This window comes from Bos indicus x Bos taurus, chromosome X (assembly GCF_003369695.1).
Source record: "Bos indicus x Bos taurus breed Angus x Brahman F1 hybrid chromosome X, Bos_hybrid_MaternalHap_v2.0, whole genome shotgun sequence".
Lineage (NCBI taxonomy): Eukaryota > Metazoa > Chordata > Mammalia > Artiodactyla > Bovidae > Bos > Bos indicus x Bos taurus.
Genome location: NC_040105.1, coordinates 59,762,879 through 59,784,303, shown reverse-complemented (window position 1 = coordinate 59,784,303; position 21,425 = coordinate 59,762,879). Strand labels below are relative to the sequence as shown.

The window sequence follows — 21,425 nt, the reverse complement described above, 5'->3', positions numbered from 1 at the left end:
AAACAAAGGCTGTGAAAAGAGACAAAGAAGGACACTACATAATGATCAAAGGATCAATCCAAGAAGATGAAATAACAATTATAAATATATATGCACCCAACATAGGAGCACCGAATATGTAAGACAAATGCTAACAAGTATGAAAGGGGAAATTAACAATAACACAATAATAGTGGGAGACTTTAATACCGCACTCACACTTATGGATAGATCAACTAAACAGAAAATTAACAGGAAACACAAACTTTAAATGATACAATAGACCAGTTAGACCTAATTGATATCTATAGGAGATTTCACCTCAAAATAATGAATTTCACATTTTTCTCAAGCGCACATGGAACCTTCTCCAGGATAGATCACATCCTAGGCCATAAATCTAGCCTTGGTAAATTCAAAAAATTTGAAATCATTCCAAGCATCTTTTCTGACCACAATGCAGTAAGATTAGATCTCAATTACAGGAGAAAAACTATCAAAAATTCCAACATATAGGAGGCTGAACAACACTCTGCTGAATAACCAACAAATCACAGAAGAAATCAAAAAAGAAATCAAAATACGCATAGAAATGAATGAAAATGAAAACACAACAACCCAAAACCAGTGGGATACTGTAAAACCAGTGCTAAGGGGAAAGTTTATAGCAATACAGGCTTACCTCAAGAAACAAGAAAAAAACTCAAATAAATAACCTAACTCTACAACTAAAGCAACTAGAAAAGGAAGAAATGAAGAACCCCAGGGTTAGTAGAAGCAAAGAAATCTTAAAAATTAGGGCAGAAATAAGTGCAAAAGAAACAGAAGAGACCATAGCAAAAATCAACAAAACCAAGAGCAGGTTCTTTGAAAGAATACATAAAATTGACAAACCATTAGCCAGACTCATCAAGAAACAAAGGGAGAAAAATCAAATCAATAAAAGTATAAATGAAAATGGAGAGATTACAGCAGACAACACAGAAATACAAAGGATCATAAGAGACTACTATCAGCAATTATATGCCAATAAGATGGACAACATGGAAGAAATGGACAAATTCTTAGAAAAGTACGACTTTCCAAAACTGAACCAGGAAGAAATAGAAAATCTTAACAGACCCATCACAAGCACGGAAATTGAAACTGTAATCAGAAATCTTCCAGCAAACAAAAGCCCAGGTCCAGATGGCTTCACAGCTGAATTCTACCAAAAATTGAGAGAAGACCTAACACCTATCCTGCTCAAACTCTTCCAGAAAATTGCATAGGAAGGTAAATTTCCAACCTCATTCTATGAGGCCACCATCACCCTAATACCAAAACCTGCCAAAGATGCCACAAAAAAAAAAGAAAAAGAAAACTACAGGCCAATATCACTGATGAACATAGATGCAAAAATCCTTAACAAAATTCTAGCAATCAGAATCCAACAACACATTAAAAAGATCATATACCATAACCAAGTGAGCTTTATCCCAGGGATGCAAGGATTCTTCTATATCTGCAAATCAATCAATGTAACACACCACATTAACAAATTGAAAAATAAAAGCCATATGAGTATCTCAATAGATGCAGAAAAAGCTTTTGACAAAATTGAACATCCATTTATGATAAAACTCTCCAGAAAGCAGGAATAGAAGGAACATACCTCAACATAATAAAAGCTATATATGACAAACCCACAGCAAACATTATCCTCAATGGTGAAAAATTGAAAGCATTTCCCGTAAAGTCAGGAACAAGACAGGGTGCCCAGTTTCACCACTCTATTCAACATAGTTTTGGAAGTTTTAGCCACAGCAATCAGAGCAGAAAAAGAAATGAAAGGAATCCAAATTGGAAAAGAAGAATTAAAACTCTCACTATTTGCAAATGACATGATCCTCTACATAGAAAACTCTAAAGACTCCACCAGAAAATTACTAGAGCTAATCAGTGAATATAGTAAAGTTGCAGGATATAAAATCAATATACAGAAATCCCTTGCATTCCTATACACTAATAATGAGAAAATAGAAAGAGAAATTAAGGAAACAATTCCATTCACCATTGCAATGAAAAGAATAAAATACTTAGAAATATATCTACCTAAAGAAACTAAAGACCTATATATACAAAACTATAAAACACTAGTGAATGAAATCAGAGGACACTAATAGAGAAATATACCATGGTCATGGATCGGAAGAATCAATATAGTGAAAATGAGTATAGTACCCAAAGCAATCTATAGATTCAATGCAATCCCTATCAAGCTACCAATGGTATTTTTCACAGAGCTACAACAAATAATTTCAAAATTTGTATGGAAATAATAAAAACCTCGAATAGCCAAAGCTATCTTGAGAAAGAAGAATGGAACTGGAGGAATCAACCTGCCTGACTTAAGGCTCTACTACAAAGCCACAGTCATCAAGACAGTATGATACTGGCACAGAGACAGAAATATATATCAATGGAATAAAATAGAAAGCCCAGAGATAAATCCATGCACCTTTGTACACCGTATCTTTGACAAAAGAGGCAAGGATATACAATGTAGAAAAGGCAATCTCTTTAACAAGTGGTGCTGGGAAAACTGGTCAACCACTTGAAAAGAATGAAACTAGAACACTTTCTAACACCATACACCAAAATAAACTCAAAATGGATTAAAGATCTAAACATAAGATGAGAAACTATAAAACTGCTAGAGGAGAACATAGGCAAAATCCTCTCCAACGTAAATCACAGCAGGATCCTTTATGACCCACCTCCCAGAATATTGGAAATAAAAGCAAAAATAAACAAATGGAACCTAATTAAAATTAAAAGCTTCTGCACAACAAAGGAAACTATAAACAAGGTGCAAAGACAGCCTTCAGAATGGGAGAAAATAATAGCAAATGAGTCAACTGACAAACAACTAATCTCAAAAATATACAAGCAACTCCTGCAGCTCAATTCCAGAAAAAATAAACGACCCAATCAAAAAATTGGCCAAAGAACTAAGTAGACATTTCTCCAAAGCAGACATACAGATGGCTAACAAACACACGAAAAGATGCTCAACATCACTCATTATCAGAGAAATGCAAATCAAAACCACAATGAGGTACCATTTCACACCAGTCAGAATGGCTGCGATCCAAAATCTACAAACAATAAATGCTAGAGAGGGTATGGAGAAAAGGGAACCCTCTCACACTGTTGGTGGGAATTATCAGAGAAATGCAAATCAAAACCACAATGAGGTACCATTTCACGCCAGTCAGAATGGCTGCGATCCAAAATCTACAAACAATAAATGCTAGAGAGGGTATGGAGAAAAGGGAACCCTCTTACACTGTTGGTGGGAATGCAAACTGGTACAGTCACTATGTAGAACAGTGTGGAGATTCCTTAAAAACCTGGAAATAAAACTGCCTTATGACCCAGCAATCCCACTGCTGGGCATACACACCATGGAAACCAGAATTGAAAGAGACACATGTACCCCAATGTTCATCACAGCACTGTTTACGATAGCTAGGACATGGAAGCAACCTAGATGTCCATCAGCAGATGAATGAATAAGAAAGCTGTGGTACATATACACAATGGAGTATTACTCAGCCATTAAAAAGAATACATTTGAATCAGTTCTAATGAGGTGGATGAAACTGGAGCCTATTACACAGAGTGAAGTAAGCCAGAAAGAAAAACACCAATACAGTATACTAACTCATATATATGGAATTTTAGAAAAATGGTAATGATAACCCTGTATGTGAGACAGCAGAAGAGCCACAGATGTATAGAACAGTCTTTTGGACTCTGTGGGAGAGAGAGGGGGTGGGATGATTTGGGAGAACAGCATTGAAACATGTATAATATCATATAAGAAATGAGTCACCAGTCCAGGTTCGATGCAGGATACAGGATTCTTGGGGCTGATGCACTGGGATTACCCAGAGGGATGGTATGGGGAGGGAGGTGGGAGGCTGGTGGGGAGGGGGGTTCAGGATGGGGAGCACGTGTACACCCATAGTGGATTCATGTTGATATATGGCAAAACCAATACAATATTGTAAAGTAATTAAACTCCAATTAAAATAAATAAATTTAAATTAAATAAAAATGGACAGAGGACCAGAATAGACATTTTTCTAAAGAGGATATATAGATGGCCAATAGACATGTGAAAAAATGTTCAACATCACTAATCATCAGAGAAAATGGAAATCAAAATCACAATGAGATATCACCTTATATATCTTAGAATGGCTATTACAAAAAAGACAAGAAATAACAAATTTTGGAGAGGATATAGAAAAAAAAAAGAACCCTCATGTACTGTTGGTGGGAATGTAAATTGGTGCAACCTTTATGGAAAACACTATAAAGTTTCCTCAAAAAAATTAAAAATAGAACTACCACTTGATACATCAATGAAAAGCTACCATATGATCCAGAAAATGAAATCATTAATTCATTTCTGATATGAAAACAAAAGATATATGCACCCCAGTATTTATTGCAGCATTATTTATAATAGCCAAGATGTGGAAGCAACCTAAGTGTCCTTCAACAGATGAATGGATAAAGAAGATATATATAGACAGATATATACAAGGAAATATTACTCAGCCATAAAAATGAAACCTTGTCATTTACAACAACATGGATGGATCTAGATGGTATAATGTGAAGTGAAATAAGTCAGAAAGACAGATGTTGTATGTTTTCACTTATATGTGGAATCTAAAAATATAAAACAAAAAAAAAGTGTAATAAAACTGAGACAGAATTACACATGTAGAGAACAAGATAGTGGTTGCCAGAGAGGAGAGAGGTAGAGTAAAATAGGTGAAATCAGACAGAGAAAAAAAATACTGTATGTTTTCACCTACATGTGACATCCAAAAACATCTAAAAACAAATAAACAATTCTAACCAAACAAAAATAGACTCACAGATACAGAGAATAAACTAGTGTTTGCCAGGGGTGAGGAGGATAGGGGTAGGGGGAAAATAGGTGAAGGGAATTAAGAGGTATAAACTACCAATTAAAAAATGAATACCTCACGGGGATATAATGTACATTATAGAGATTATAGTCAATAATATAATAACTTTGTATGATGTGTAATCTATAAAAATTATTGAATCACTGTTGTACCCCTGAAACTAATATAATGTTGTGTCAACTATATATACTTCAATAAAATCTAAGAAATAAAATTTTCATCACAACCTAACATATGCTTACATATTTTATCTGTAAAAGTTCTATAAAATAATACTGAGAATAGGTAGTGATTAGACTTCATTGTCAAATATTTCCAGCTCCCCTCCTCTGGCACATTATAGAACTGTGTTTTATTTTGCTTTGTAGTTACTAATGATCAGATCAGATCAGATCAGTCGCTCAGTTGTGTCCGACTCTTTGCAACCCATGAATCGCAGCACACCAGGCCTCCCTGTGCATCACCAACTCCTGGAGTTCACTCAGACTCACGTCCATCGAGTCAGTGATGCCATCCAGCCATCTCATACTCTGTTGTCCCCTTCTCTTCTTGCCCCCAGTCCCTCCCAGCATCAGAGTCTTTTCCAATGAGTCAACTCTTCGCATGAGGTGGCCAAAGGACTGGACTTTCAGCTTTAGCATCATTCCTTCCAAAGAAATCCCAGGGATGATCTCCTTCAGAATGGACTGGTTGGATCTCCTTGCAGTCCAAGGGACTCTCAAGAGTCTTCTTCAACACCACAGTTCAAAGGCATCAATTCTTTGGTGTTCAGCCTTCTTCACAGTCCAACTTTCACATCCATACATGACCACAGGAAAAACCATAGCCTTGACTAGACGAACCTTTGCTGGCAAAGTAATGTCTCTGCTTTTGAATATGCTATCTAGGCTGATCATAACTTTCCTTCCAAGGAGTAAGTGTCTTTGATAAGCTCACAATATTTTCTTTTCTCTGATGCTCCAATGATAGCAGCATAAAAATGAAGCCTCTGTCATCCTATGTAGTCAAGGCAGAGTCCCTAGGAAATCTCTGGTAGCCAAATAGTGTGAGAAATAAATAACTTTTTGTTCTTTTGAGACATAGAAGTTTGGAGTTTGCCTGTCTGTCATAGCATTACCTACCCCAAAGGGAAGACTCTACAAATGGACATCACCAGATGGTCAATACCGAAATCAGATTGATTATATTCTTTGTAGCCAAAGATGGAGAAGCTCTATACAGTCAGCAAAGGAGGTGACAGTGGCTCAGATCATGAACTCCTTATTGCCAAATTCAGACTTAAATTGAAGAAACTAGGGAAAACCACTAAACCATTCAGGTATGACCTAAAGAAAACCCATATAATTATACAGTGGAAGTGAGAACTAGATTGACGGGATTAGATCTGATAGACAGAGTGCCTGAAGAACTGTGGACAGAGGTTCATGACATTGTACAGGAGTCAGGGATGAAGACCATCACCAAAAAAAGAAATGTAAAAAGGTAAAATGGTTTTCTGAGGAGGCCTTACCAGTAGCTGTGAAAAGAAGAGAAGTGAAAGGCAAAGGAGAAAAGGAAAGATACAACCATTTGAATTCAGAGATCCAAGAAATAGCTAGGAGAGATAAGAAAGCCTTCCTCAGTGATCAATGCAAATAAATAGAGGAAAACAATAGAATGGGAAAGACTAGAAATCTCTTCAACAAAATGAGAGATACCAAGGGAACATTTTATGCAAAGATGGCACAATAAAGGACAGAAATGGTATAGACCTAACAGAAGCAGAAGATATTAAGAAGAGGTGGCAAGGATACACGGAAGAACTACACAAAAAGATCTTCACAACCCAGATAATCACAATAGTATGATCATTCACCTGGAGCCAGACATCCTGGACTGCGAAGTCAAGTGGGTCTTAGGAAGCATCACTACAAACAAAACTAGTGATGGTGATGGAATTCAGTTGAGCTATTTAAAATCCTAAAGATGATGCTGTGAAACTGCTGCACGCAATATGCCAGCAAATCTGGAAAACTCAGCAGTGGCCACGGGACTGAAAAAGGTCAATTTTCATTCCAATCCCAAAGAAAGGCAATGCCAAAGAATGCTCAAACTACCACACAATTGCACTCATCTCACATGCTAGTAAATTAATGCTCAAAATTCTCCAAGCTATGCTTCAACAGTACGTGAACCATGAAATTCCAGATGTTCAAGCTGGTTTAGAAAAAACAGAGGAACCAGAGATCAAATTGCCAACATCTGTTGGGTCATTGAAAAAGCAAGCAAGTTCCAGAAAAACATCTATTATTGCTTTATTGACTATGCCAAAGCTTTGACTGTGTGATCACAACAAAATGTGGAACATTCTTAAATAGACCAGACCGCCTGACCTGTCTCTTGAGAAATCTGTATTCAGGTCAGGAAGCAACAGTTAGAACTGGACATGGAGCAACAGACTGGTTCCAAATAAGAAAAGGAGTACGTCAAGGCTGTATATTGTCACCCTGCTTTTTAAACTGATTTGCAAAGTACATCATTAGAAATGCTGGGCTGGATGAAACACAAGCTGGAATCAAGATTGCTGGGATAAATATCAATAACCTCTGATATGCAAATGATACCACCCTTATGGCAGAAAGTGAAAAGCTAAAGACCCTCTTGATGAAAGTGAAAGAGGAGAGTGAAAAAGTTGGCTTACAGCTCAACATTCAGAAAACCAAGATCATGGCATCTGGTTCCGTCACTTCATGGCAAATAGATGGGGAAACAGTGGAAACAGTGACAGACTTTATCTTTTGGGGCTGCAAAATCACTGAAGATGGTGATTGCAGCCATGAAATTAAAAGAAGCTTGCTCCTTGGAAGAAAAGTTATGACCAACCTAGATAGCATATTAAAAAGCAGACATTACTTTGCCGACAAAGGTCCGTCTAGTCAAAGCTATGCTTTTTCCAGTAGTCATGTATAGATGTGAGAGTTGGACTATAAAGAAAGCTGAACACAGAATTGATGCTTTTGAACTGTGGTGTTGGAGAAGACTCTTGAGAGTCCCTTGGACTGCAAAGAGTTCCAATCCATCCTAAATGAAGTCAGTCCTGAATAGTCATCGGAACAACTGATGCTGAAGCTGAAACTCCAATACATTGGCCACCTGATGCGAAGAGCTGACTAATTGGAAAAGACCCTGATGCTGGGCAAGATTGAAGGCGGGAGGAGAAGGGGACTACAGAGGATGAGATGGTTGGACGGCACCACCGACTCAATGGACATGAGTTTGAGTAAACTCAGGGAGTTGATGATGGACAGGGAGACCTGGCGTGCTGCAGTCCATGGGGTCGCAAAGAGTAGGACATGACTGAGCAAGTGAACTGTACTGAACTGACCTAGCTTATGATAATTGATATAAATACCTAGCTTTAGTACATGCTCTTCACTCTGATATTTAGTGTCATTATGTTATTTTATCTTATTTCAGCTTTCAATAATAACTGGTTTAAACCTTTTAAATTGATGTCATGATTCAGTAGTGGGTTGCAACCTGCAGTTTGTAAAATGTTGCTCTATGCAGTGTCCATTAGTCCCATAGCTAATCCTATCTCAAAATTTCTGTAATGTTAGTAACTTACATTTCTCTACAGGATTGTGGTTATGGAGAGGGTGGAGATGCATACTGCACAGCCTGCCCTCCCCGCAGATACAAAAGCAGCTGGGGACACCATAGATGTCAGACTTGCATCACCTGTGCTGTCATCAATCGTATCCAGCAGGCCAATTGTACAGCTACCTCTAATGCCATCTGTGGGAACTGTCTGCCCAGGTGAGACTTCTGTATGAGGGCAAACTCTTCTGGTCCTTCTCTAGCCCTTGGAGATCTCACTGACCCTTACCTCTCAGAGCATAGTTGAAGTATTCTAACTGTCCATATAATGATGAGGTTAAGCTCCCATAAGGGCAAAACAGTATCTTCTCAAGATCCTCCTATAAAGTGCCTAGCACACAGTCAGTTATAGATGAGTTGTAAACAGCTTTTTTTTTTTTTTTTTTTTTATCATGCTGGCATACTTTGCTCAGACCCAAGTTTCAAGGTAAATCTCATTGTTGATCTAAAAGAGATTAGGAAGCAGTTGGTATCAAAGCAGTGTTTCCTTCTCTTGTGAGACCAGTTCCTCTTTGGCTATAGGGTCTGGTGAATGGGGGAAGAGGTGAGGAGTCTGGAATTCTAAGTCAGAAACAGACACAGAGGCAGAGAACTCAAGAGGAGTCAGAATGAGAGATGGCTTCCTAGAGGGCGAGACTCTTAGAAGCGCCCTATGGTTCAAGACACACCAATCCAAGTACATTACTTGTTTGATCACCTTGCCATTTCTTTTTGTTCTGACCACAGATTCTACCAAAAGACACGTATTGGAGGCCTACAAGATCAAGAATGTATCCCGTGCACAAAACAGACACCCACCTCTGAAGTTCAGTGTGTGTATCCAGTTCTCTTCTCTCCTTTCTTCCCCAATCCATTGGATGACAGCAAAATGGGGTAGAAAAGTATTCCCCTATCCCCTCCTCCTCCTTCCTATAGGGTAAATTGGCAAGAGAATCTGTTACATTTGAATAATAGTTTCACAATATATTTTCTGTGTAACCTTCTAAAAATCATTGGAACTCATTGAACTTCATTTCCCTTATCTCAAAAAAATGTAAGTCATGAAAATTGTTCTTTATACCTTGTGGGATGCTATTTCTAATGAAATAATAGGTTAGAAGCACTTTATAAATTATAACATTTGTACACTTGTGCATTATTTATTTGAAGTTTATAGAAGTCCCTAATTGTTAGAAATGGTAACAGACTGAAATACTAGGATCTAGTCTTTAGCCATATCACTATCCATTTATATGTCCATCATTTTTGTCTATCTACTGTCTATATGTCAACACACATTTTTGAGTGATATCTTTTTAAAGCATAAAGTATTTCAAACATGTAAAAATATTTTAAATGCAGAAAAATATAAAAAAAATAAAAATGTTCAGTTATACAGTATCAGTTCAGTTTAGTTCAGTTCAGTTCAGTCACTCAGTCGTGTCCGACTCTTTGAGACCCCATGAACTGCAGCATGCCAGGCCTCCCTGTCCATCACCAACTCCTGGAGTCCACCCAAACCCATGTCCATTGAGTTGGTGATGCCATCCAACCATCTCATCCTCTGTCGTCCCCTTCTTCTCCTGCCCTCAATCTTCCCCAGCATCAGGGCCTTTTCCAATGAGTGAGCTCTTCGCCTCAGGTGGCCAAAGTATTGGAGTTTCAGCTTCAACATCAGTCCTTCCAATGAACATCCAGGACTGATCTCCTTTAGGATGGACTGGTTGGATCTCCTTGCAGCCCAAGGGACTCTCAAGAGTCTTTTCCAACACCACAGTTCAAAAGCATCAATTCTTCGGTGCTCAGCTTTCTTTATAGTCCAACTCTCACATCCATACATGATTACTGGAAAAACCATAGCCTTGACTAGACGGCTTTGTTGGCATTACTTTGTTGGCAAAGTAATGTCTCTGCTTTTTAATATGCTGCCTAGGTTGGTCATAATTTTCCTTCCAAGGAGCAAGTGTCTTTTAATTTCATGGCTGCAATCACCATCTGCTGTGATTTTGGAGCCCCCAAAAATAAAGTAGCCACCGTTTCCACTGTTTCCCCATCTATTTGCCATGAAGTGATGGGACTGGATGCCATGGTCTTAGTTTTCTGATTGTTGAGCTTTAAACCAACATTTTCACTTTCCTCTTTCACTTTCATCAAGAGGCTTTTTAGTTCTTCTTCACTTTCTGCCAAAAGGGTGGTGTCATCTGCATATCTGAGTTTATTGATATTTCTCCCAGCAATCTTGATTCCAGCTTGTGCTTCCTCCAGCCCAGCGTTTCTCATGATTTACTCTGCATATGAGTTAAATAGGCAGGGTGACAATATATAGCCTTGATGTACTCCTTTTCCTATTTGGAACCAGTCTGTTGCTCCATGTCCAGTTCTAACTGTTGCTTCCTAACCTGCATACAGGTTTCTCAAGAGACAGGTCAGGTGGTCTGGTATCCCCATCTCTTTCAGAATTTTCCACAGTTTATTGTGATAAATCTCAAAATCGTACATATTTGCTTCAGATATTTTTTAAAACGAAGATTCCACAGGTTAAACAGAGCTCATTTTTCTGTCCTTTCTGAGTTTCAGTCTTTCTTTACCTCCCCAGAGGCAACCAGTAACATAAAATTGTGTGTATCTTGTTGGTAGGATATACTACAGTAACAAACTCCCAAATCTCAGTGGTTTAATATAATAAAAGTTTGCTTTTTGCTATGCAAAGGTCTTCTCCCATCTTGTGACTATACCATCAAATTATGTGACTTCCACATTGGTGGGACAGGGGTAAGAGATAGAGGAGACAGACATATTAGCTGTTAACTATTTCAGTCTGAAGGTAACATATATTACTCCCACTCACAGTTCATTGGCCAGAATTACTCTGATGGCCTTACTACAAGGGTATTTGGGATATGTAGAGAAGCATGTGGATAACTGGTGAGCATTATGACTGCCATACTCTCCAACCATATTTTGATACATGCAAATGCATATATATATTGATAGCCAATATATGCTATTTTTAAATTTTGTAATATTTTGCATAAATGATATCAAACTATATACTCTCCAGTTTACTTTTCCCCTCTGGTTTATTTATATTGAACCATATAGGTCTTTTATTTCAAATGCTGTATAATATTACATTATAGAATTATATCATAATTTATTTATCCTGTGCCCTGATGAACATTTTAGTTTGTTTCTATTTTTCTAGGTTATATAACTAGATGTGACATGGAAAGACCACAAGATATGTGAATCTTCAAGTAGCTATACTAATTTATACCATATCAGCAATATATTTGAATTCCTCACTTTGTTCTGTACACTTTTCCTTGCTCTACAAGGGAGTAGAACCAATTTAGCAGCCCTAATTGAAGAATACCCTAGGGAGAGGGTGCTGGCCTGAGGAAGTCCAGACCCAGTGTCAGGATCACTACTGACTGCCTATAGTGACTGACCTCCCCCACTTTCTTGTCTCACAGGTGCCTTCCAGCTGAGCTTAGTGAAGGCAGATGTACCCACAGTATCCCCTCAGGAGGCCACACTTGTTGCACTGGTGAGCAGTCTGCTCGTGGTGTTTACCCTGGCCTTCCTGGGGCTCTTCTTCCTCTACTGCAAGCAGTTCTTCAACAGACATTGCCAGCGTGGTAAGGGTAGCTGCTTCACATATTACATGAATCAGGAACAAGTTTCTGACTAGCTGGATAGAGGAACTTTATGGGATTGAGAGTTAATGGACTTTCCCTACAGTGATGAAAAGCCTCAGAGGTAGACTATCTGGGGGTAGCAATGGGCACAAGACTTCAGAGATAATTGAGGGTGACCCTGTGAGTTTATGGGACCTGGTTCATTAAGGTATGGGAGTTCATAAAGGACTACAACATTATGGGAAAACCCTTAAGAAAGGCATCTGGAGACCTAGGTTCTAAATCTACCTCTAAATCACTGTGTAATTTCAAATAAGTCATCTAGCTTCTTTCTCCTTAATATTTAAATCTTTCTCCTTAACCTTTAAAATGATAGAGTTAATTTCTAAGTTCTTTTCTAGCTAGTCATTTCTACAAATAGGTATAGATTCTGGAGCATGTCAGGAAGGGAGGAAGGCTGGCTGGAAGGAGACGTGACTATAATTAAAGTGAGTGAGGTCTCAGGCAATGGTTATCAGTATAGTGATATACCAGATGTGAGTAACAGAGTCCAATGTCCAGAGGAATTCACAAAATTAGAGATTTTTTTCTCAGAGCGTAATGATACCCAAAGAGGTCTGGCCCAGACCATAGGAGATTTAAAGTCAGGAATGACATCATGATCTGTTTTCAGCACAAGTCCAGCCATTAGCCGAGAATGTGGGGCAGAAAGTCCAGGTCACTGAGGGCAAATATGGGGGAGGTGGGATGGTGGCAGGCCAAAATCAAACAAGCGGTTAAATTTTTAATCACAAGTACTGAGTCTTGGTGTACCTTCAGTGCCCTCAAGGGAGCTGAGAGCTAAACAGAAACACCAAAATAGGAACCCAGGCTGGTAAATGGAGTTGACTTAGTAAAGGGAAGATACATTCTAATAGATACACAGATGCTTAGGACTCCTCATCAGTCTACTGGATATTGGATCCAAAGCAACACAACTTTTTTCAACCTCTCTGTATAAAGATACTGCTTATATAGATCTGCCTTTTACAGGTTCAGATATAGGGCCTGCTATATGATTTTCAAAAGGATTAGCAGATATGTTTGACTCTACCACTTAAGTGGAGATAAATCTAGAATTTCCAGGGATGCAGGGCACAAGGGGAACACTATTATCCCTTAGTGGTTTAGTCGCTAAGTCGTGTCTGACTCTTGTGACCCCATGGACTGTAGCCTGCCAGATTCCTCTGTCCATGGGATTCTCCAAGAAAGAATACTGGAGTGGGTTGCCATTTCCTTATTATCCCTTTATGATCCTTCTAAAACTCTGCTTCTCTCACCTCTACTCTCTGATGTCTCCCGGAACATTGTGGCTCAGGCTGAACCATCTTGTCTCTGACTTTGGAGGCCAGTTTCTCAAATAAGAGCAGTTGACCAATCCCTGGGCATGGGCAATGAAACATGTTGGCTCCAGAGCCCAGAAGGAAGGAGATGAAGCAATATTTGAGAGCTGCCTGTTTCCCTCCCCCTGCCTTAGGAGAGGGGAAATAAGTAACCTTTCTTGGCGCCTCCTCTGTCTTCAAAATAATAATGCAGTACTCTTCTCTGAGGATACAAGGGCAGGTATCATGTTCTCCATAGGGGAAATAGGGTAAGACATTTTCTCATTTGGGGAAGGTGTTTATCAGAAGTCACTGACTTTTATGCATACTGGGCTTGTATAGATGAGATTAATATGTGAATTGGATCCAACATAAGGTACAACAGAGAGGAGTAAGAATTGTGACAAACTGAATAGTTCATCCCCTGTCTAAAGGGAATCTACTATCCAGCTTTAGCTGTTTATGACCATGTAGGAATATTCAATGTTTCAAAACCTTCTGAATTTTCAAGAGAAGCCAAGAATCTAAATTTTTGTATGAAATAGTGTTAAGTTCTAGCAATGAGTTGTAATTAAAAGCAACCAAAGGCACAATGCAGGGGTCAAACAAACATACATCCCATAGGCTCTTAGTTTGTAACCTGATGTTGAATCAGATTTATGGATGAAAGGAATATTAATTTTCAATCACTTCTATAGTAAATTCAGTTCAGTTCAGTCGCTCAGTCATGTCCGTCTCTTTGCAACCCCATGAATTGCAACACGCCAGGCCTCCCTGTCCATCACCAATTCCCGAGTTCACCCAAACTCATGTGCATTGAGTCAGTGATGCCATCCAGCCATCTCATCCTTTGTCGTCCCCTTCTGCTCCTGCCCCCAATCCCTCCCAGCATCAGGGTCTTTTCCAATGAGTCAACTCTTCGCATGAGGTAGCCAAAGTATTGCAAAGTTAATAGCTTAAAATAACACTCATTTATTATCTTACCATTTCCATAGATCAGAAGCTTTGTAAGCTTGGCTGGATCTCCACTTAGAGTCTAATGAGGCTGAAATCAAGGTGTTGCCAAGGCTATATCCCTTTCTGGAGGCTTCAGAAGATAATCTACTTCCTGAATCATTCAGAAAGATAGAAAAATTCAGTTCCTTGCAGTTATAGGGCTGAGGTCCCATTTCCTTCCTGAGGGCCAGTCCCGGTTTCTGTATACCACCTGCTTTTTGGCTTATGACCCCTTCCCATTTTCAAAACTACCAATGGTGGTCAAGTCCTTTTCATTTCACATATTTGATACTCTCTCTGACTCTTCTTACTCCATATTCCCTTTATAAGGACACGTGTGATTACAGTGGGCCCACTTGGGAAATCCAGGATAATCTACCTAGTTTAAGGTCCATAATCTTAATTCCACCTGAAAATTGCCTTTTGCCATATAACACAACATATACACAGGAATAGCACCAGGAAATAAAGCTCATATTCAAATCTATAGTGGAGATTGTTAGACTCCTGTTTCCCACAAAGGATTCCCTTTCTCTGGGGAAATTCCTTTTTCTCTGATCCACCACCAGGTAGCCTCAGTCTGAAACCCCAATGTAAATGTGTTTCTCAACTGTATCATCTTAGCCTGTTGCTATGTGCTCTGATTCCCAGGGATGGGGAGGAGTGCACTAGTTCCCAGATATTTCCCAATTTTGTGCTCAGGACCAGCTGCTCCACTGAGAGGAGCCCCTACTTTTGGCTTCCTCTGACCCAGTGGCTTTCTGTTTCAAGTTGCAGGAGGTTCACTGCAGTATGAGGCTGGCGAGACAGCAGAGGAAGGATCTCTCTTCCCCATACCACCTGGCCAGAAGACCAGCCCTGAGTCCCCACTGAGTGAAAGCATATTTGAGACCCAGCCACTTAATTCCATCCTAGATGACAACGGCAGCTCAACTCATGGCTTCCCCATACAAGAATCTTTTACCTTGGCCTCCTGTGCCTCAGAGAGCCATTCCCACTGGGTCCACACTCCCATTGAATGCACAGAGCTGGATCTGCGAAAGTTTTCCAGTTCTGCTTCCTATACTGGAGCTGAGACCTTAGCAGGAAATGCAGCTGAAAGCTCTGGAGACAGGCCAGAGCTCACTGTGCTCTTTGAAGTCCTCAGCCCTTAACTCTACTGAGGTGAGCTGGAAAGGTAAGACAGAAAGGCCAGAAACTGGGGACTATCCCCAGAGGAATTATCCCCTGGAGTTCAGTAGGGCTAGGGGTAGAGGAACAGCAAGCTAGGAACACTGGTGGATGGAGGGACAACAATGGTAATGCTAATTATTTTGAGCCAGTCAGTCATACATCACAGATCTGGGCCTACAGTTTTCAAGGAACTGGCCACGTTGACATAATAACAATTTCTATATCCTGGCCTTTTGCAAGCTTTCTTGGGGCCCCACTGTCTAATAGTTATATTCAGTTATCTCCCATCATGTGTTCAAGCAGCAAGGTACAGTGGGAAAATACAAAAACCTCGGTATCTGGCAGTCCTATATTTCAAATCTACCTCTATTCCTTAATAGCTGTGTGAACCTTGTATAAATTCCTTCACCTCTCTGAGTCTCAGGTCCTTAATCTGTGAAAATAAGAAATACTATTCACCTTATAGTGTGAGAGGTGAGTGAGAAATGGCATGTGCAATTGCCTTTTACAGTGTCTAATTCATTAGAGGTATTTAAACCATGTTAGTTTTTCTTTCCCATCCTTGCTCCCAGTCACAATTTATATATCCCTACATATACACTACAGTTACCTGGTCTTCATAACATCCCTTTGTGGTAAGCAGTTCAAGGTTTGTTAGCCTCATTTTATAGAGGCAAGACCTGAGACACAGAGAGGAGAAATGATTTGCTCAAAGTCACAGAGCATTTCAGTGGCAGAACTGAGCTAGAGCCCAGGTATTGAAGCTCCAATCCAGAGCTTGTCCAATTCAATCAATGTGACTATTCCATGGCCAGTGTTACTTTCTCAAAAGCTTAAGGAAGTAACAGGGGACAATATGAAGCATGAGAGTGGACTCTTGTTTTTCAACTAACCAACTACTTTCACCACCCATTTCAATATTTCTCCTAAGCTATGATAGTGTCCAGGTTCCCCATTGACTACCCCTCCCTATATCTCACCTAAGAAAATGTAAACAATATGTAGGTGAAAGCCAAGACTGCTACTAAGGTCAGTCTAGATACCTTCAAGGTCATACAGTCCAACCTCCCTTCCAAGTCCTTCAATCCATGCTTGAGTCCCTTTTATAATATCCCCACAAAGTGTTGGTGTCATCCTTGCTCCTACTTACAATGTCAGGAAGCTATACTCATCAATGTGTATTGTTGCTATGACTGATGGATTTGAGCTCAATGTAAAGAAAAACTTTCTTTCTCTCTATAGTAACCAACCCTGGGTCCTGCTCTGCTCCTTGGGCCACACAGACCTCATCTGCTTCCTGTGTCATGAGATAGCCCTGAAGAAGTCTAAAGAGAGCTTCTCCTGTCTGGAAAGTACCACTTTGATTCATTTAAAGTATGGAGTATTTAAAACTGAATCCAGTTTCATGTGAAATTGTCTTACCAATGTAGAGTAAGATAGAATTGTTAAGTCATCACCTCAAACAGGTGATGTTTTTCTGCTATTGTACCCTAACCACTGGCATAAACCATTTTTTGAGGGATGGAGAGAAGAAGCAGCTAATGAGATTGCCCCATTGGTTTCTAACTTGCTCTACTCCCTTCCTGGGTCTCTTGGGCTTCTGGCAGCCCAATCATTCTCTCTGGACTCTCCTGCCTTGTTCTTAAACCACAACAGCAGCAGGGGCATGGGATATGATATCTACAACAACCTGTACTCTACAGACAGAGCGCATCCTATCTCATCCTACCAAAGGATTGATTCTTCATTATTTTCCCAAGACTGACCAGCAGCATTTCTTGCTTTCCTATCCTAGCTAGAAAGCTAGCCTAGAAAGCCAGATTACCCAGTCGTGGGACTACCAGATATGTTCCTAGCTTAGCTTGATTATAGACAGGAGGAGAATAGATGGCAATGGATTATAGACAGGAGGAGAATAGAAGGCAATGAATGGGGTAGAGTTTTACTGCCTGCCTTTTTCGTCAGGTGAACCTAAAGGAGGAGCCTCTCAGTATCCTGTTGATACATCTGCCTTGCACTGTAGGGACAAAATCAAAGTTTTCCTCTTCAGCTACTCTGCACTGCTCCCCTCCCCAGTACACACACACACACACACACACACACACACACACACACACCTACACACATGTTAGGAGAGGCGTGAAACCTCAATTCCCCACACATCTCTTAGACTGCTGAGGCTGTGACAATTGCAGAGCTAATCCCTTTGCCCCCTGGGGTTTTCCTTTCCACCTATAGGTTTCTTACCTTCTTTAGTGGGGATCCAACTCAGTTTCTTTTTTACCTTTAAAATGGTACTTCCTAAAGTTCCTTTTATCTTATTTTTCTTCTTTTCTTGCCTCTTTTGTCCCTTCATGGTGCCTGATTTTCTTAAGCCCAAGGCTGATTCTCTACATCCCCAGGGCCAAACTCAGAGCTCAGAGCATTGGTCTTTATGGTGACTGTGAAGTCCCTGAGCTCTAGGGGAGACACTTAAGACCTTGGGTTTTCATTAAAGCCTGCCCTAGGGCCTCTCAGGAAACATTGGTGCTTTCTTAGTTTAGAGACAACCAATCAATTGCTAAGCCTTCACGACCAGTTTCACACGCTTCTTAGAATAAAGTAAAACTGCTCCCTTCATGGCTGATGCCACGGGGTAGGTTAGAACATCGAGGCTCAGGTGTAGCCACCATGTATTGTTTTTAAGTCTCCCTTATGTCCATAATAGGCCAATTAAGCTGACATCTACTCCCTCACATAGGTCAGATTTTGAAATAAAAGTTGCCCAGATGAATAGAGCAACTATTTTATTTGCTTGGTATTAATAGCAGCCTATATAGTCCAGCATACCCAGAAAAGAGCTATACAAAATATATCTTAGTGACCTGGATAACCACGATGGTGTGGTCACTCACCCAGAGCCAGTATGAAGTATGGAGTATGAAGTTAAGTGGGCCCTAGGAAGCACTGCTGTCAATAAAGCTAGTGGAGGTGATAGAATTCCGGCAGAGCTATTTAAATTCCTAAAAGATGATGCTATCACAGTGCTGCACTCAATACGTCAGCAAATTTGGAAAACCCAGTGGTGGGCACAGGACTGGAAAAGGTCAATCCTCATCCAAATTCCCAAGAAGGGCAGTACAAAAGAATGTTAAAACCACCAGACAGTCGCACTCATCTCCCATGCTAGTAAGGGTATGCTCAAAATCCTGCATGCTAGGCTTCAGCAGTACGTTAACTGAGAATGTCCAGATGTCCAAGCTGGGTTTAGAAAAGGCAAAGGAACCAGAGACCAAATTGCCAACATTCACTGGATCATAGAGAAAGCAAGGGAATTCCAGAAAAACATCTGCCTCTGTTTCATCTGCCACACTAAAGCCTTTGACTCTGTGGAGCATAACAAACTGTGGAAAGCTCTTAGAGAGATTTTACCTGTCTCCAAGAAACCTATATGCTAGTTAAGAAGCAACGGTTAGAACCTTATATGGAACAACTGCCATAAGGGTGGTGTCACCTGCATATCTGAGGTTATTGATTTTTCCCCAGCAATCTTGATTCCAGTTTGTGCTTCATCCATCCCAGCATTTCTCATGATGTACTCTGCATATAAGTTAAATAAGCAGGGTGACAATATACAACCTTGTCATACTCTTTTCCCAATTTGGAACCAGTCCATTGTTCCATGTCCAGTTCTAACTGTTGCTTCTTGACCTGCATACAAGTTTCTTAGGAGGCAAGTAATGTGGTCTAGTATTCCCATCTCTTTAAGAATTTCCCACAGTTTCCTATGATTCACACAAAGGCTTTGGAGTAGTCAATGAAGCATAAGTAGATGCTTTTCTGGAATTCTCTTGCTTTTTTCTATGATCCAACAGATGTTGGCAATGTGATCTCTGGTTTTTCTGCCTTTTCTAAATCAACCTTGAGCATCTGGGAGTTCTTGGTTCACATACTGTTGAAGCCCAGCATAGAGAATTTTGAGCATTACTTTGCTAGCATGTGAAATGAGTGCAATTGTGCAGTAGTTTGAACATTCTTTGGCATTGCCTTTCTTTGGAATTGGAATGAAAACTGACCTTTCCCAGTCCTGTGTCCACTCCTGGTTTTCCAAATTTACTGGCATATTGAGTGCAGCACTTTAACACCATCCTTATGGCAGAAAACAAAGAGAAACTAAAGAGCCTCTTGATGAAGGTGAAAGGAGAGTGAAAAAGCTAGCTTAAAACTCAACATTCAAAAAACAAAGATCATGGCACGCGGCCCCATCACTTCATGGCAAATAGGTGGGGAAACAATGAAAACAGAGACAGACTTTATTTTCTAGGACTCCAAAATCCTTGCAGATGATGACTGTAGCCATGACATTAAAAGATGCTTGCACCTTGGAAGAAAAGCTATGACCAACCTAGACAGCATATTAAAAAGCAGAGACATTACTTTGCCAACAAAGGGCCATCTAGTCAAAGCTATGGTTTTTCCCATAGTCATGTATGGATGTGAGAGTTGGACCATAAAGAAAGCTGAGCGCCAAACACTTGATGCTTCTGCACTGTGATGTTGGAAAAGACTCTTGAGAATCCCTTGTACTACAAGGAAATCAAACCAGTCAGTCTTAAGGCAGATCAACCCTGAATACTCATTGGAAGGACTGATGCCGAAGCTGATGCTCCAATACTTTGAATAGCTGATGCAAATAGCCAACTCATTAGAAAAGACCCTGAAGCTTGGAAAGATTGAAGGAGAAGAGGGTGACAGAGGATGAGATGGTTGGATGGTGTCACTAATGCAATGCACATGAACTTGAGCAAACTCCAGGAGATAATGAGGGACAAGGAAGCCTGGCGTGCTGCAGTCCACGGGGTCATGAAGAGTTGGATATGACTTGGTGACTGAACATCAACATAATCCAGAATGTTGGAGGTCATTTAACTTGTAAAAACCAAGACTGGACATAATTATCTTAGGATGCGAATGCTGGAATTTACTACGTATATGCACTAAACTTTGCAGTTTGCATTCAGAACAATCATCTCATTGGATCTTTATACAAACCCAAGGCCAGGAAACAGTGGCTGACTTTATTTTGGGGGGCTCCAAAATCACTGCAGATGGTGATTGCAGCCATGAAATTAAAAGACGCTTACTCCTTATAAGGAAAGTTATGAGCAACCTAGACAGCATATTGAAAAGCAGAGACATTACTTTTCCAACAAAGGTCCGTCTAGTCAAGGCTCTGGTTTTTCCAGTGGTCATGTATGGATGTAAGAGTTGGACTATAAAGAAAGCTGAGCATAGAAGAATTGATGCTTTTGAACTGTGGTGTTGGAGAAGACTCTTGAGGGTCCCTTGGACTGCAAGGAGATCCAACCAGTCCATGCTAAAGGAGATCAGTCCCGGGTGTTCATTAGAAGGACTGATGTTGAAGCTGAATCCAATACTTTGGCCACCTGACGCAAAGAGTTGACTCATTTGAAAAGACCCTGATGATGGGAAAGATTGAGGGCAGGAAGAGAAGGGGATGACAGAGGATGAGATGATTGGATGCCATCACTGACTCAATGAACATGAGTTTGGGTAAACTCTGGGAGCTGGTGATGGACAGGGAAGCCTGGTATGCTGCGGTTCATGGGGTCTCAAAGAGTCGGACGTGACTGAGTGACTGAACTGAACTGAAGGCCAGGATT

General features: G+C 40.1%; 1 protein-coding gene across 3 annotated transcripts in view; it reads left to right on the top strand.

Moving 5' to 3' along the window:
• Positions 1 to 17,086, top strand: part of EDA2R (ectodysplasin A2 receptor) — an 89,168-nt gene extending 72,082 nt beyond the window's left edge. For 2 of the 3 annotated variants that reach the window (XM_027534704.1, XM_027534705.1), the window contains 5 exons: positions 8,593 to 8,771; positions 9,339 to 9,424; positions 12,068 to 12,232; positions 15,361 to 15,766; positions 17,005 to 17,086. In XM_027534704.1, coding sequence (XP_027390505.1) covers positions 8,593 to 8,771; positions 9,339 to 9,424; positions 12,068 to 12,232; positions 15,361 to 15,743 — 813 coding nt within the window. In that variant the 3' untranslated portion in view covers positions 15,744 to 15,766; positions 17,005 to 17,086. The remainder of the gene's footprint in view (positions 1 to 8,592; positions 8,772 to 9,338; positions 9,425 to 12,067; positions 12,233 to 15,360; positions 15,767 to 17,004) is intronic. The other variant, XM_027534706.1, reaches the window with a different exon arrangement.
• The last annotated feature ends 4,339 nt before the right edge of the window (positions 17,087 to 21,425 follow it).